This window comes from Heptranchias perlo, chromosome 4 (assembly GCF_035084215.1).
Source record: "Heptranchias perlo isolate sHepPer1 chromosome 4, sHepPer1.hap1, whole genome shotgun sequence".
Taxonomy (NCBI): Eukaryota; Metazoa; Chordata; class Chondrichthyes; order Hexanchiformes; family Hexanchidae; genus Heptranchias; species Heptranchias perlo.
Genome location: NC_090328.1, coordinates 40420756 through 40436572, shown reverse-complemented (window position 1 = coordinate 40436572; position 15817 = coordinate 40420756). Strand labels below are relative to the sequence as shown.

General features: G+C 41.6%; 1 protein-coding gene across 3 annotated transcripts in view; it reads left to right on the top strand.

Moving 5' to 3' along the window:
* Positions 1–15817, top strand: part of tmem161b (transmembrane protein 161B) — a 68297-nt gene that overhangs the window by 10647 nt on the left and 41833 nt on the right. Inside the window, exons 3-4 of one of the 3 annotated variants that reach the window (XM_067982810.1) lie at positions 9840–9923; positions 13136–13233. In XM_067982810.1, the coding sequence (XP_067838911.1) occupies positions 9840–9923; positions 13136–13233 (182 nt within the window). Of the gene's footprint in view, positions 1–9839; positions 9924–13103; positions 13234–15817 lie in introns of all 3 variants that reach the window. The other 2 variants (XM_067982811.1, XM_067982812.1) reach the window with 2 other exon arrangements.

Below are 15817 nucleotides of genomic sequence, written 5' to 3'. Positions count from 1 at the left end.
TCTTATCACTGTTTTTCATGAGGTAAACTGAAAGCAAACTGTAACCTATCCAGATTTGGAACATGTATAGCATTCTTAAGGACTAACAAGCTGACAATCATTAACGTAAGTTTGAAAATTCTACTGATGACAAGATAAAGACAGAAACCTAACAGAGAACAATCAATACCCAATTCAGACAATTATTTTCTTGCTTGAGGCAAATGTTTGATTTGCAATGTATCCTGCATGTAGAAGGTCAGTGGGGTTACATCTCTGTTTAAAAAGTGCTTTTGTGTGGTTGACTTGTATTCTTGCTTGGCTCTGTTTGCTACTACTTTGACAACGCTTGTCAAATTCTGGCCATTACGATCCTGTTTTATTGCCTACTCTGGTGTTTAAGAATCCCGATCCTTTGCTTCGCTTTTCCCGAATACATCTACAGCAGAACTGCTCCATTCTGTCGCTGATTGGAAGTTTAGTGGTAACTTGAAGGCCTGAGTTCTACCTTGTTGATACACCAAATGACATGTAGTTGGGACCAAGAGCTTGCTGATAAGCTCCACAGCTCTTGAGGATGTCATTGGTCATTACAGCGATTTTACAATAGAGGAGGATGCAAGCACATCACGTAACTTCTTGGCCCATCTACCAAGCTGGTAGAAATTAAATGTCATGTGCAGTTTCAGATGTCTGAGTGTTGCTTTTGGTTCCTTCCATCAATCTAAATGTCTAAGATAATTTGAAAGACAATTCTGGTCACAATTGCAAGTCATTACAGATGACACTGCACGTAAACCCCAGGGCAACAACAGTTTGTCTGGCACTGTCTCAGTCATAGACAAAATCATCTCTGATTACTTCCTTGCATTCCTCACCACTCAAATCCCCACTCACTTCTACGTCTGCCCCTGGGCAAAACTTTCCCCCAGGTCACTTACAAGGGAAAACTCCTAACTGTCTAGCCTTTGGTACACTGTTTGAGCAGATCGACAGCTGCAGAAGTATCATGGCAATCACTCTCCATGCATTGTTTTGATGCTGAGGCTAGTTATATCACCTTTCAAGAAAATACTCTGCTAGGAAGGAAACCAGAGGGAGGACATGATCACATATAATGACACCCCCACTTTAATTTCCAAGACTACGTTGAATCTAAAATGTTGAATTGCTTGGATGGTGTAGTGCTAGTAAGATTTCCACATTTAGTGGGGTAGATTTTCATCTTTACCGCCTGGGCAGTAATCTGGTGGGACAGATCTCCCGCCCTTTATAGAACCCGTCTAATTTTTATTCCATTGATTTCTCTTGACTGAAAATAGGGGGGTTCTATAAAGAGCAGGCGACCTGCACCACCAGATAACCACTCAAGCAGTGAAGACGAAAATCTACCCCAATAAGTTTATTAATGAACTGTATAAGGAGGACGTACTTTCCATTCCAAGCAGTTCTCCGCAAATATCCTTTAACCTAAAGATGGCTGATCTCTGATCTGTAAACCTACCCATGAGAAGCAAATACATTCGGCAATGAGCAGCAAATATAATTTGATCTATTATGCACTCAGTTTCATCTTGCATTAATGTTTAGAGTTATTTGACCGTCACTCTCAAAATCACGGTACATAGATGTCTAGTTTTGGTTTTAATGCATAAGCAGCTTAAAACAAACACTTCAGTTTAAATTATTTTACCAAGCTTATTTCTACAATTGTGAACATTTCATTATTTAGAGATTTGAGCAAGGAATATTTCCAATTTAAACAATGCTGTGTGATTGTGTATATGACTGTTCCTTTTTAAATTTGAATGGTCGACTATTTCAAAATCCTGGAAGTCCCAGTAAAACATTTCTGGTACATAAAAAATGCTGCTCTGTTTGAATCTGAGAAAATCTTTTTGAAGAGTTTGAAACTCCTATGAGAGAGGAGAGAGACAAAACTGGTTTGAAATTTAAGAACATAAGAAATAGGAGCAGGAGTAGGCCAATCGGCCCCTCGAGCCTGCTCCGCCATTCAATAAGATCATGGCTGATCTGATCCTAACCTCAAATCTAAAGAACACAAAAAGTAGGAGCAGGACCCGGCCACTCAGCCCCTGGGCCCGCTCCGCCACCCACAGGGCATTGACCGATCTGAACTCGGCTTCATGTCCAATTTCCTGCCCGCTCCCCGTAACCCCTAATTCACTTTACTTCGAGGAAACTGTCTTTCTGTTTTAAATTTATTTAATGATGTAGCTTCCACAGCTTCCTGGGGCAGCAAATTCCACAGACCTATTACCCTCTGAGTGAAGAAGTTTCTCCTCATCTCAGTTTTGAAAGAGCAGCCCCTTATTCTAAGATTATGCCCCCTCGTTCTAGTTTCACCCATCCTTGGGAACATCCTTACCACATCCACCCGATCAAGCCCCTTCACAATCTTATATGTTTCAATAAGATCGCCTCTCATTCTTCTGAACTCCAATGAGTAGAGTCCCAATCTACTCAACCTCTCCTCATATGTCCACCCCCTCATCCCCGGGATTAGCCGAATGAACCTTCTTTGTACTGCCTCGAGAGCAAGTATGTCTTCTTACGTATGGAGACCAAAACTGTATGCAGTATTCCAGGTGCGGTCTCACCAATACCTTATATAACTGCAGCAATACCTCCCTGTTTTTATATTCTATCCCCCTAGCAATAAAAGCCAACATTCCGTTGGCCTTCTTGATCACCTGCTGCACCTGCATACTAACTTTTTGATTTTCTTGCACTAGTACCCCCAGATCCCTTTGTACTGCAGTACTTTCCAGTTTCTTGCCATTAAGATAATAACTTGCTCTCTGATTTTTCCTGCCAAAGTGCATAACCTTACATTTTCCAATATTGTATTGCATCTGCCAAATCTCCGTCCACTCACCCAGCCTGTCTATATCCCCTTGTAGGTTTTTTATGTCCTTCTCACTCTCTACTTTCCCTCCCATCTTTGTATCATCTGCAAACTTTGATACGTTACACTCGGTCCCCTCCTCCAAATCGTTAATATAGATTGTAAAGAGTTGGGGACCCAGCACCGACCCCTGCCGAACACCACTGGCTACTGGTTGCCAGTCCGAGAATGAACCATTTATCCCAACTCTCTGTTTCCTGTTAGATAACCAATCCTCCACCCATGCCAGAATATTACCCCCAATCCAGTGATTCTTTATCTTGAGCAATAATCTTTTATATGGCACCTTGTCGAATGCCTTCTGGAAGTCTAAATACACTACGTCCACTGGTTCCCCTTTATCCACCCTGTACGTTATGTCCTCAAAGAACTCAAGCAAATTTGTCAGACATGACTTCCCCTTCATAAAGCTATGCTGACTTTGTCCTATTAAATTATGTTTATCCAAATGTTCCGCTACTGTCTCCTTAATAATAGACTCCAAAATTTTACCCACCACAGATGTTAGGCTAACTGGTCTATAATTTCCAGCCTTCTGCCTACTACCCTTTTTAAATAAGGGTGTTACATTAGCAGTTTTCCACTCTGCCAGGACCTTTGCTGAGTCCAGAGAATTTTGGAAAATTATTACCAAAGCATCCACAATCCCTACTGCCACTTCCCTCAAGACCCTAGGATGTAAGCCATCAGGTCCAGGGGATTTATCCGCCTTGAGTCCCATTAATTTACTGAGTACCAATTCCTTAGTGATTTTAATCATATTGAGCTCCTTCCCCCCTAGAGCCCCCTGTTTGTCCAGTGTTGGGATATTCTTAGTGTCCTTTTTTTGCAAGAGATAGTTTAGATTAGTACGGATCCCTGCAGTGGTAAAGTATTTAAGAAAAGAAATAGTAAATAAAAGTTGTTTGCTAAGTATTAGCGTAATCCTTAAGAGTTGTAACCCTTTTTATTTTTTTTCCATTCTGAGTCAGGTACATGTACAAAGACAAATAAGGCTTATACAGAGCAAAACAATGATGAGTACCAAAAACAGTTTAAAAATAACTAAGGCTGCTATTAGATTAGCTAACAGATCAATGGAAAATAGGAACATGGACAACTGTGGTAGCAAAAGGAAAATTATAATATTTCAGCTACGTTAAAAGGTAGAGGACCATTAAGAGACTATTGGGCCACTTGAGGACAGTTCAGGAAGGACTCTCAAAGTATGGCAGAAATATTAAATGTGTACTTTGCATCAGTCTTCACTCTTGAAGATAATGTGCAACTGGCAGCATTAAATGGTGCTGTTAACAATAAAATTGTTAGTATTAAAATAGCTGAGAATATTGTTTTGGAAAGAATAAGGAACCTTAAAATAGATCAGGCTCCCAGTGCGGATGATGTCCACCCGAGGGTCCTTAGGAGATGGACAGGTGCTGTGAGAGCCCCTTGCATATATCTTTAATAGCTTGCTGGAGTCGGGGACTCCTGAAGGAGGCTAATATAGTTCCAATTTTACAAAGGGGGATAAGGCAGAACCTGGTAACTATAGGCCTACTAGCTTGAAGTCAGTAATAGGGAAGATGCTCGAGGGAATCATTAGGGTTATAAATATGTCCACTTAAACAGAAGGCCATATCAGAGATACTCAATACAGCTTCTGGGGAAAAAGGTCACGTGTTAACAATTTGATTGAATTTTTTGAGGAAGTAACCAGGTTAGTGGATAAGAGTAATGACTTTGTCTACCTGGACTTTCAGAAAGTTTTTGATAAGGTACCGCATAAGAGACTTCTCTACCAGATAGAATCTTGTGGAATTAGAAGTAATCTGCTGCGATGGATTGAGAATTGGCTGAATGCCCGTAGGGAGATAGTGGTTGTCAGTGGATTTGGATCTGCTCGGAGACCGATCGCAGTGGTGCACGCAGGGATCGGTGTTGGGATCTTCTATTTACTATTTTCGTTGATGATCGAAATGTAGGTGTTGGGGAAAGTATCCTCAAGTTTGCAGACAATACCAAGATATGTGCGAGAGTTGGGACTGTAAAGGATGCTCGATGACTACAAGCAGATCTAGATGTGCTGAGAGATTGAACCTGTATTGGCAAATGATGTTTAAATTGGAAAAGTGTAGTGTCATGCATGTGGCCAGGTCAAATGCTAAACGTATGTACACCCTACAGGGAAAATAATTAAAGCCAGTGGTGAAAGGGAGATCTGGGTATTTTAGTGCATCAATCTCTAAAGGTCTATGCCCAATTCCATGAAGCTAAAGCGAACAGGTTTCTAGAGTGCATTCCCAGGATAGTTCACTACAAAACAAAGTTACATTTTGTCCTTGTACAAGATCTTGATTAGGCCTCAGTTGGAATATGTCCCCAGTTTTGGTCATCTCATGTGGTGGATATTGAGGCTTTGGAATGGGTGCAGAGGAATCACAAACTTTAAAACACCTTAGTTACCCAGATAGGCTCAACGAGCTGGGTCTCTCTACTTTAGAGAAGCGTTGACTTAGGTGTGATTTGTTCGAGGTTTATAAATTAATGAAAGGACTAGATTGTGTGTAGGTAGACCATTTCAACTGAATAGGTTAAGGAGGACCAGGGGTCACGCTTACAATTTATATAAGGGCAGAACTAGGTTAGATGTTAGGTGGTTCTGTTCCCAGAGAATAGTGGATCTGTGGAACAGGTTGCCAGCTTGTGCGGTGAATGCTGATTCGCTGTATTCCTTCAAGCAAGAGCTAGATTTGTTCCTGGCTGGAGCAGAGATCACCTTGTACAAGAGATAAGTATTCTGTAACGTAAATCAGGGCCAATGTGATCTCATGCACTAGTTTCTATCACCTAAGGGGGTGGGAGAGGAATTTTCCAGATTGACCTTTGTTACTTGATGTTGAGAGATTCATTTCTGGAAGCAGTTACAGACAATCCAAGCCTACGGATGCTTGACTAGGAATGTAAGACCATGAAGCAGTTAGACAAATGAACAAACCGTTGTGTGAAGGCATGAGCATTGATATCCCAGCAACCAAATGGGCACTCAGATTCATCCCATCAGTCAGGCTGTCCATCTGTAGCATGAGTATTCAGTATTTACAGTCGAAAAAGAGGATAGCATGCCAGAAATCCCAAGAAAACTTATATTGAATCGGGGACAGGGACTCGATAAAATTAATATAAGTAAAGCAACAGTAATGAAGAAAATAATAGCACTAAAGAGTGACAAATCTCCAGGACCAGATGGTTTCCATCCCAGGGTTTTAAAGGAAGTAGGTGAGCACATTGCGGATGCCCTAACTATAATCTTTCAAAGTTCTCTAGATTCAGAAACTGTCCCTCTGGATTGGAAAATTGCACATGTCACTCCACTTTTTAAGAAAGGAGAGAGAAGGAAACCAGGGAATTATAGACCAGTTAGCCTAACATCTGTTGTAGGGAAAATGCTGGAGTCTATAATTAAGGATAGGGTGACTGAACACCTCGAGAATTTTCAGTTAATCAGAGAGAGCCAGCATGGATTTGTGAAAGGTAGGTCGTGCCTGACAAACTTGATTGAATTTTTTGAAGAGGTGACTAAAGTAGTGGACAGGGGAATGTCAATGGATGTTATTTATATGGACTTCCAGAAGGCATTTGATAAGGTCCCACATAAGAGACTGTTAGCTAAGATAGAAGCCCATGGAATCGAGGGAAAAGTACGGACTTGGTTAGGAAGTTGGCTGAGCGAAAGGCGACAGAGAGTAGGGATAATGGGAAGGTACTCACATTGGCAGGATGTGACTAGTGGAGTCCCGCAGGGATGTGTCTTGGGGCCTCAATTATTCACAGTATTTATTAACGACTTAGATGACGGCATAGAAAGTTTCATATCTAAGTTTGCCGATGAGACAAAGATTGATGGCATTGTAAGCAGTGTAGATGAAAACATAAAATTACAAAGCGATATTGATAGATTAGGTGAATGGGCAAAACTGTGGCAAATGGAATTCAATGTAGACAAATGTGAAGTCATCCACTTTGGATCAAAAAAGGATACAACAGGGTACTTTCTAAATGGTAAAAAGTTTAAAAACAGTGGATGTCCAAAGGGATCAAGGGGTACAGGTACATAGATCATTGAAGTGTCATGAACAGGTGCAGAAAATAATCAATAAGGCTAATGGAATGCTGGCCTTTATATCGAGAGGACTGGAGTACAAGGGGGCAGAAGTTATGCTGCAGCTATACAAAACCCTGGTTAGACCGCACCTGGAGTACTGTGAGCAGTTCTGGGCACCGCACCTTCGGAAGGACATATTGGCCTTGGAGGAAGTGCAGCGTAGGTTTACTAGAATGATACCCAGACTTCAAGGGTTAAGTTACGAGGAGAGATTACACAAATTGGGGTTGTATTCTCTAGAGTTTAGAAGGTTAAGGGGTGATCTGATCGAAGTTTATAAGATATTAAGGGGAACAGATAGGGTGGATAGAGAGAAACTATTTCTGCTGGTTGGGGATTTTAGGAGTAGGGGGCACAGTCTAAAAATTAGAGCCAGACCTTTCAGGAGTGAGATTAGAAAACATTTCTACACACACAAGATTGTAGAAGTTTGGAACTCTCTTCTGCAAACGGCAATTGATACTAGTTCAATTGCTAAATTTAAATGTGAGATAGATAGCTTTTTGGCAACCAAAGGTATTAAGGGTTATGGGCCAAAGGCAGGCATATGGAGTTAGATCACAGATCAGCCATGATCTTATCAAATGGCGGAGCAGGCACGAGGGGCTGAATGGCCTACTCCTGTTCCTATGAGAACCAGGAGGCACATCAAAGTTTTTAAAAAAAAAACCTCTGGGTGACACCAGAGATCTCGTGCTCTAACTGCAACAAAATGAGGCCATCGAGCAATCGCAGGTCTAAGCATGTGGCCTGGTATCAATTGGAAAGACCAGCCCTGTTTATAAGACATGAAACTGAGACATGACATTTCTGCAGGAGTTCCTCAAGGCAGTGTCCTAGGCCCAACCATCTTCAGCTGCTTCATCAATGACCTTCCCTCCATTGTAAGGTCAGAAATGGGGATGTTCGCTGATGATTGCACAGTGTTCAGTTCCATTCGCAACCCCTCAACTTTGAGCACCTCATACCATCCCCAGATGAATGAACTGGTAGAGGTTAAATGCCACGATCATTCGTTCGCTACGCTCATGTGCTGAACAGAATGCCAAGAACTGGAATAAAATGCTATTGCGTGTACTATTTTCTTATAAAGAGGTGCCCCAAGGCTTTACAGGGCTCTCACTATTTGAATTACTGTATCGATACTCAGTGCACAGTCTGACGACACTAATTAGAAAGGCATGATCAGGGAAGACCGCAGACCAGGACAGAAATATAGTTGAATATCTACTTGCATTAAGGGATAATCTAAGCAGGTTGGCTGAACTTGCACAAGATCTTAAAACATGCGCCAAGGCAACTAGATAGCTGGTATAACTGCAGTGATAGGTACTGGTTGCCTCGGGTAGGGCAGAGTATTGCTGCTGTTTTATAGTGAAGTGTTCCAAGTTTACTGAGCAGGTACACAGTGGTAGAAGTATGTAACAAGGTAGCTTACGTGCTAGAGATACCTGGTAAATCACGTAGCCACCGGATTTAACACATGAATGTATTAAAGCCCCAAATCTCTCGCTAGAAAGTGGTTCTATGTATTGTTGCTGCCTCTGGAGGTAGCCAAAGGCTAGATTATAGATCTCTTATCTGAGTAAAACATATTCCTCGGTAGATGAGATCATTCAATCAGTTCCGTTACCTTCAACACACCAGCAGCAAGCCAGGAAATTGACATAGGTTTTCGGTCAATGTTCATGAGGAAAATTATGCAAAGCAGTTTGTACATTAGTTAAACATGGGCAGTACAAAACCAGTGTACCAATACACATATCTTGTGCCACACAGAGTGAGGGAACATATAGTTAGGGAGGTGCAGGAAATCCTGGAATAGGGAGTAACATGACCATTCTAGGGTTCATGTTCATAGTCAGTAGTGTTAATGAAGAAAGACTTAACTGACCTGAATGGTTACCTTTTGCTATATTTCAGCTTGACCACAAGCACTTTGATACATTTTTATAAAGCACTAGATTTAGTCCTGCAGTGCAGAAGAGCATATCCTGTTAATATACCATTAATTGGAGGCTTCTAGCCCAGACAATCCTGGATGAAGGTAAATGCTTGGTGGAGGACTTTTAATTTAATTCTTTTCAAAGTGAAGGAATGATGACTGTTACCTGTTTTGTTTAGGGGAAAAAAAGCTGCGCGTGAGCGTTGATCACATTTCCAATTGATTCTGCTCCAGATATCCAAACAAGCAACTGCTGCCTCAGATTTAGGGTAATTCTAAAGAAACTTGACCGTGTCAAAAAACACAATTCTGTACACTCCTACACATTCAATTTGTAAAGATGCTATTTGATTTTCTACGGCACTGCTTGTGGATGAAAAGAAAATCACCACTCTTTCTCCTTTTCTCTCTTCTAGTAAACCCACTTCTAATTTGCTTACTATAGTATTTTCCTGAACCAGGCTGGATGCTTTGGGGGGAGTGGGGCGGGGGCAGGCGGGCGAGGAGATTCAGGTTGGGTACAGTAGATCAGTGCTGGGGTCGTGGAAGAAAAAGGTAAGGGGAAAAATAGAGAATTAAAAACAAAAGTGAAATAAGGAAGTACAAGCAGAGTAAAAGTAATACAATGGTTAACTTGTGACTTTTGGGGATGTAATTGGTTGTAGTGACTGATATGGGGTTAAAATGGGCTAATTAACAGCATTGGAAGGATTATAGTCAACAATATTGCATTCTTACAGGTACAACATTTTTTGTGTGTGTGCACTTGATTTATTTGAAATGCTGAGGGTTGGAAATGAAACCTTTTGAATGTCGATAATTTTGGATCTGTATTGTTACAGCTTGCAATGGTATCAGCATCCTACAGAAGAACAACTCCAAGCCCTTGCTGGAAAACAACAAAAAACAAAATCCAGGAAAGACAGGTAATGGCTATGGCATTACTTCCTATACATAGGATCTAGTTTATCTGTCAGGTTAAACAGATTATCTGGTCATTATCTCATTGCTGTTTTTGGGATCTTGCTGTGTGCAAAGTGGCTGCTGCTTTTCCTACATTACAATAGTGATTACACTTCAAAAGTACTTAATTGTCTAAAGGGCTTTGGGATGTCCTTAGGTCATGAAAGCACTATTTAAATACAAGTTCTTTAAAATATCCACGATCACAAGGATTATTTCCCAGTTATTTTGACTCTACTGAGAACCATCTGGTGGATCTTTTGCCCCCCTACTCCTCCCCTTTCCCCCTGCCCTTGGATGTCGGCCGTGGCTCAGTGGCACAGTCTTCCCTGTGAGTCAGAAGGTTGTGGGTTTAAGTCTCACTCCAGAGACTTGAGCACAAAATCGAAGTTGATGCTTCTAGTGCAGTGTTGAGAGTATGTTACGCTGTTGGAGGTGCCATCTTTCAGATGAGACGTTTAACCGAGGCCCTATCTGCCCCCTCAAGCGAGTGTAAAAGATCCCACTGCATTATTTCAAAGTACAGCTGGGGAGTTCTCCCCACTCTCCTGGCCAATGTTTATCCCTCAACCAACATTTAAAAAAAACACATTATCTGGTCATTATCACATTGCTGTTTGTGGGACCTTGCTGTGTGCAAATTGGCCGCTGCATTTCCTACATTACAATAGTGACTACACTTTTTTTTAAAAAAAGCACTTCATTGGTTGTAAAGTCGTTGGGACGTCCTGAGGTCATGAAAGGCACTATATAAATGCAATTCTTTCTTTCTGTCTTGCTTTCTCCCTTTTTTCCCCTCCCTTTTTTCCCCTTTTCTTCCCCTTTTCTCTCTTCCCTTTTTACATGCAAAGGTATCCAAGGAAGGGAGGGTTTAGCAGATCAGAGGGAAAGGGTGAGGGGCATGAGTGAGGAAGGTGACAGAATCGGAGTTCAGAGAGCAAGACCCAAGGGGCATCGAGGAGGGCAGTGCTGCAGGCCAATGGGTCATGGGCACCTTTTGGGCAATAGGTCATGACTGGCAGGTGAGGGAGAGATATGTAGACTACAGACTGCAGTTTTGGGTGGTGAATGTTGGGTACCAATCAGGCAGGGATGCAGCAAGATAGGATGTGGTAGGAGGGTGATGGAAAGGGTGTGGAGCAGGTAGGCTTGAGGTGAGAGTAGGAAAGGACAAGCACAAGGCCCAGGAAGGAACGGATGCTTGGAGTGGGAATGTTCCAATGCCCTCCCACTTGGCTTTAGGGAAGGTCCTGTTATTTATTAACAGGCTTCCTTAGACTCATGGATAAACCCTAAAGGGAATTCCTTCCCTTCCAAAACCAGTTCCTGGCTCTAACCAGGAATCTGTAATTTTAGCATGGAGATTTTTTTCTCTCATACACAGTTGTAGCCCTCCGTCTTCGACCAAGCTTTTGGTCACCCCTCTAAATCTCTGGTAACAGTTTGAGACCAATACTTGCTTAGAAAAATGCAGGTCCCAGTTAATACTGCCTGTTCCAGTAGTCAGGCAAAGCCAAGATCTGCAAATGTGTATGCTTACCCACATAGAATCATAAAAAGGTTACAGCACGGAAGGAGGCCATTCGGCCTATCGAGTCCATGCCGATTCTATGCAAGAGCAATCCAGCTAGTTCCACTCCCCCGCCCTATCCCTGTAGCCCTGCAAATTTTTTCCTTTCAAGTACTTATCCAGTTCCCTTTTGAAAGCCATGCAGAATTCCAGTCACCCGTGTCCAAATGCTGGTTGCATGTTGAAAAATAGCTGCTGTGAAAGTCTGCACCTCAGTCCAACCAACTGGAACTTTTTTTAAACGTTCGCTTTGCACCAATTGCAATTGGTTTCTGCCCGTGTATTTGAACAATGCTGCACTTGGCATTTGAAACAAAGCCCAAACTAAAAGTCAGTTAAAACACCAAGGGATCAATAAAAACGTAAAGTTGGATTTATTTTAAAGGCATCTTTGTGGAAAGTAAACATAAAGCTGACAAGTGGATCTCTGAATAACAGTGCATGCTCTTAAGTTGTCAACGTGATGCAATCTTCTCACTTGAAAATAGTGGTAATGAGATCCAAGCTAAACTCTCTCGATCTTGTTCTCTCACAATCTCCCCCTCATTCTCTCTCTTCTCTCCCCCGACGACTCCTGCCGGTGTTTTCAATTTCCCCCCACCCCTTCGCCGTCCCTCGCTCGAGACCCGGACGCTCGAGGCCAAAGCTGTTGCCTTCAACCTTCACCACAAACTCCATCTCATCACCACTGGTTCCATCCTCCCCTCCCTGATCACTCTCGGGTTCGCAAACTCAGCCCTGTTTAACCTGAGCTCTGTTTCGTATCTTCTTTCCTCTCCATCACGAAGACCACATACTCCCACCTCAGTACCATCACCCACCTTTTCCCCTCCATCTTCTGTTGAAACCCTCATACATGTCTTTGTTGCTTCCATTCCTGATTACTCCAACGCTGGTGTTCTATCCTTCATCCTCTACAAAGTCTCGTTTGTTCAAAACTCAGCTGCCCGTGTCATATCCACACCAAGTTCCACTCACCTATCACTCCCAATTGTCAGCCTCCATTGACTAACCATGCCCTAGCATCACAAATTTAAAATTGTTGCCCTTGTCCTTGTCTTTGAATCTGTCCATAGCCTCACACCTTCCAAGCTCCATAACACCATGCAGCCCTGCATCTCGCCGTGAACTCTCCATTCTTCTGCAATTAGCCTCACTTCCGTTTCCCCCCCGCCCCCCAACCTTCACTCCACCAATGTTGCTTTTGGCTGCCTTGTTCCCACTCTGGAATTCCCTCATAAACCCCTCTGCCATCTGTGCCTCTCTCCTGCTTTAAGATCCTCAAAAATCTCTTCTACCAAACTTTTAGTCAACTCTGTTAATTTCTTTCTTGGCTTGGTTTCTGTTTTCTCTCACACATCTATGAAAGCCTTGTATTTTATATAGTAAATGTTCTTCTATAAATGCAAATTGTTGTAATTGTAATGTTTACAGCCCCTTCCAAGTAAGTGGAAGAATGTCAGTGTTTGTTTGCAATGTTTAGACGTGGTCAATATTAATTGTTGCCAGGGATGAGATGGTAAGGATCTTCCATCTGGAATCAGAGTGAAGGAACATGAGTTTCCATTTGTAGACTTATAGCCACTTATATCGTGGTTTTGCCAGGAAGTACAATGGGCACATAGAAAGCAAGCCACTGACTGTTCCTAAGGATATTGATCTGCATTTGGAAGCAAAGACCATTACAGAGGTGGATACACGAGGTAGGATGTATGGCTGAAGATGCACATTTCATTATTTAATTGAAAAACCCCTTGAAGTCCATGTGGTGAGTACTCTACTCACTAATTTTCTTTCAATATAACTGAGAAATAAGCATTTATTTTTCAATGTCCCTGTTTAGTGTAAATGGAAATATTTTAACTAATGTTTTTTAAATCATTCTCTACTTCTATTATCAGATTTGTATAAATGTGGCACAGATTCTTTAAAAAGATTTGCTTCTCCTGACCAAAGCAGCTGTCTTTAATTGATTTATCTTGGTCAACCACCAGGGTGGAACAAGTCATTGCAAAAGCGTCCTCCAGGCATTTTATTCACTGAGGTCATGTGAACTTTTCTGATAGCCATAGTCTGTAAAAGATGCTGACCATTTTTTAGTTTTTTTTTCTGCTGATGTCAACAAATCAGTTCCTTGCCATTGAAAGTTCTGCTCAGTAATACATAATTTATTTCTTCCTTTGCCTGTGCTACGTGCCTTTGTGCTCCAATGCACAATGTCAGCCTTCTCTTGATGTGGTCCTGTATTTCTTGAACTTCACATGGACTGCGGCTTGGCTTTAGTTTTACCACATCAAGTTTTGCAATAGGTTAGTTCATTTTTTATTTGTCACTTGAACGGGGAATTCTGAGACCTCATCTGAACCATTGTCTTCAGCTTCCTCCCCTTTTTTCTTTTGATGCTGCTGGCTCATAGTAGGGTGCATTTGTACAAATGGTAGCCCCCCCCCCCACCAAAACCCTTCCCCAAATCTGAGAGAGCCTGGGCAGTTCGTGCCACCAGGTTATTTTGTCTTAGTGAACCAAGACCGAATTTATGCTTGACCTGATATCTACATGCACTTTCCAGCAGTGATCAGGAACAGGTTTCCAAGTTGTTTTTTTTTTCTTCTCTTCCCTCCCTGTTTCAAGGATACCATGACCAATTGTAATGCCTCTGCCACTGGCTGAGATCAGTTACTCAACAGAGACCGGGATCAAATCTGGAACCTTCCTGGTTGTATGGCTCAGAACCACTGAGTCACCAAACGCTGAGATGAATTTTACAAAATGCCTCCCAATTCCATCTTTCTCCAAATAAGGGGCCGGATTTTGCTGTGAGCGGTGAAGGAACAGCGGCAGTCATTTGTTAGACTTGCACTTGCCCTTAGACTTTCTAGGAGCTTTTGTACAGCAAGTAGCTGTCAACGGGACAGCCAAATGATGTGGTGCCCTCTACAGGGCATCTGGGACCTGTGCGAACAGGGCAAGCAGCTCTGTATCTCCTTAATCAATCAGAATAAAGAATCATTAATAACAGCGCAGAGTCTTAACCAGGTAGTGTAAGTTAGAATAGTGAATTCAATGTCAAATCAGGTACAGAAAAATAAATAGAGAAGGTAAGACTGATAGTCTCTTAAATCAAAGATAAAAGAGACAGAAACAAAAAGTTTAAAAAATAATATTTTATTTTAAAATGTCTAACAATAATTAAAATCTGAAGGAATGAGACTCCACATTTGTAAAAGTTAATTTTCAGTGCTAGAGAGGTAGTTTGTCAATAATTAAGACATACCACGCCAATAAAAGGGTACTTAGACTTGAAATGACTTGACTTAACTTTTTCTGGCATCTTTAGTCTGTACCTACGTCACTACAGGAATTTCACACTGTTCAATTCATTTGAATGTTGAGTCAGCCAGCGAGATGCTGTTTTTGCACAGCTTTTGGAGGAGCATCGCATCTTGAACAGCAACTTCCCGATTTCTGCGTTTAACTGCGCATGTGCGATCGCCAGAAGTCACTGTTCGATTTGCACGTAAATAATGGTGAGCGCTGTTAGCTGCACAGTTGTTTTTACAGCAAAATCCGGCCTAATAGCTTCAAAATACTTTGTGACTGCTTTTCCTGGAAACTGAATGCAAATTTCACTGATTTTTTAGAGAGCTATTCTCTCAATAATACAAACATGTTTTGCATGAAGCTAAATGGCATATTTCATTTGCCTGGGTTCTTTTATTGTAAGATGGTTTAAATGCCAGTATATACAGTGCCTGCAAACTACTGTAAGGTGATTTGATGCTAATAGGAACAGTGCTTTCAGTCTCAAAGCTATGAATACAAGTAAAGATAACGGTGCTGGACTGGACAAATGTGAAATTGAGCAAGATAAGGAATCTTGTCCAAATTAACTGGGAAGAGAAATTACCGAACAGATTGACAGTTCAGCAGTGGGAAATCTTCAAATATGAGATTCATAGAGTAAAAAAACATACATTCCTATAAGGTGGAAAGGAGTTCTGTGAATAAAGAGATTTAAACTAAACAAACTTAAAAGGGAGGCATATGATAAGGTTAGGGTTAACAATACTAAAGATAATCATGAGGAATATAGAAAATGTAGTAGAGAGATTAGAAGACCTAAAAGGGAATATGGAAAAAGGCTTGTGGATAATATAAAAGGAAATAGTAAGGACTTTCAATAAGCAAATGAAATGTGAAAGAATAGTTAGAGAGGGTAGAGTGCGTGGGGATGAAGCAGGAAGTCTACGTTTTGGAGGATGAAGGTATGGTAGAGATCTTAAATAA